The sequence below is a fragment of the Cyprinodon variegatus genome, unplaced genomic scaffold (assembly GCF_000732505.1).
Source record: "Cyprinodon variegatus isolate N-32 unplaced genomic scaffold, C_variegatus-1.0 Scaffold554, whole genome shotgun sequence".
NCBI classification, from domain to species: domain Eukaryota; kingdom Metazoa; phylum Chordata; class Actinopteri; order Cyprinodontiformes; family Cyprinodontidae; genus Cyprinodon; species Cyprinodon variegatus.
This window is the reverse complement of record NW_015151007.1, coordinates 394,714-396,379: the sequence shown is the minus strand read 5'-3', so window position 1 is coordinate 396,379 and position 1,666 is coordinate 394,714. Positions and strand designations below refer to the sequence as shown.

Sequence of the window (1,666 nt, the reverse complement as noted above, 5' to 3'; positions counted from 1 at the left end):
CTCTGTCCTGTAACGACCTGATCTGGAATAAACTCTGTTACTTTTTTACTCCTGTTTTATAGTCCTTTTTACATGTTATTACCCAGTTTGAGTTAAGAGTAGTAAATAACTTGCTCCCAGGAAAAGAACCGTGAGGAAGTCCCTGAGATGCAACGGCTTTTTTAAAGGGGACATAACTTCCTCATTTAACATGCTGGTACTGGCACTTACATTTTTTAGTTTATAAACCTAAATATAATTGTTAACTAGGCTTATTAATTTTTTAACTTTACTTTTTAACTTCTCAATTAGTTTTTGACCTTTTTTTCTCAACTTGTTAACTTTTTTTCACCTTAATTTACAGTAGGTAATATATCATTCAAAGACTCATCTAATTGGCCAAATACCAAAATCAAATGTACAGCCATGTAGCACACTGCAAAAAATTTGGTTTGTCTTAAAACTAGAGCCATTTTGCAAATGGAAGGAGACAGTTTTCATTTAAAATAATAAAAAAACAAAACAAATGCATTGTCTTATTTTAAGTGCATATTATCTAATTATCTTATTCTAAGAGTGAAAATACTAATTCCATTGGTAGACTCTCATTTACCTACTCAAATTAAAGGTAAATACACTTTCAAAAATGTTCACTTTTTTGTATATAATTTTTCCAGAGCAGCATCTTTGTTGAATGGCTGGATATAGATCTTGTGCTTCTAGAGCGGTTAATGTACAGACAGTCTTGAAGAAATAAAACAGAGATTGACATTAAATTTGTAACTCACCAGACGGATCTGAGGAAGGTTTGGACTTGCAGATGGTGTCTACTACCTTCTGTTTGATTGCATCCAAGCTGCCAAAGTTCTGCACAGTGAAGAGCTTCCTGGGATCACCGGTGATCTGCAGCAGCTGCAGGTCATGGACGTCACCAACGCCTATGGCAAACATCTCGATTCCTAAAGCTCTGAGACGATCGGCTGGATCCTCGACGTCATCTTCTGAATCTCCATCGGTGATTAGCACCAGGTTCTGTGAGATCCCTGAAGATCTACGGCTGCCGCGAGAAGCTTCAAAATATTCCCTGATGGAATCTAGAGCCAGTCCGATTTTGGTGCCTCCACCCAGCTGTCTTAGGTTCAGGATTTTGCTGGACACCTCCACCTCCTGGAAGAACTCGTTTAGGTAAAACCCGTGCTCGAATTCGCTGCTGAACTGGGCGAGTCCCACGCGAACCAAATCCTGGCTGACTTTAAAGCTGTTCACCAGTTCAACAGTGAAGTTCTTCATGATGGTGTAGTCTTTTGGGTCGATGCTGCCAGACTGATCAATCAGGAAGACCAGGTCAGCCTGCTGTTTCTCACAAACTACGGGAAAAAAAACAACAGATGTTTTTTTTAGGGAGAAAAACTGCTGGAATGAAAAGGTTCAAAGATGCCTCCTCTGCACCGCAGCTAGAGAAGGTAAGGCAGATAGAGGGAGTGTAACAATGAACAATGAAAAAATGGGGAAAAAAATCTTTCATTACTTTAGAGACAGCATGAAAAGTCAGCTGAGTACAAAACATAGAGAGGAAAACAAGAAGAAAAGGGACAAGAAGAGAGGGACAGATAATGGATGTCTATTCTATTAACATTTCTCTATCTGGAGAATGGGGCTGTTCTATGTGTTGTCTTCTAGATTCAGA

General features: G+C 39.1%; 1 protein-coding gene across 1 annotated transcript in view; it reads right to left on the bottom strand.

The window, feature by feature from the left end:
* LOC107095530 (collagen alpha-4(VI) chain-like) overlaps positions 1–1,666 on the bottom strand; it is a 69,848-nt gene that overhangs the window by 48,398 nt on the left and 19,784 nt on the right. The window contains exon 10 of the mRNA XM_015391663.1: positions 760–1,346. Within this exon, the coding sequence (XP_015247149.1) occupies positions 760–1,346 (587 nt within the window). The remainder of the gene's footprint in view (positions 1–759; positions 1,347–1,666) is intronic.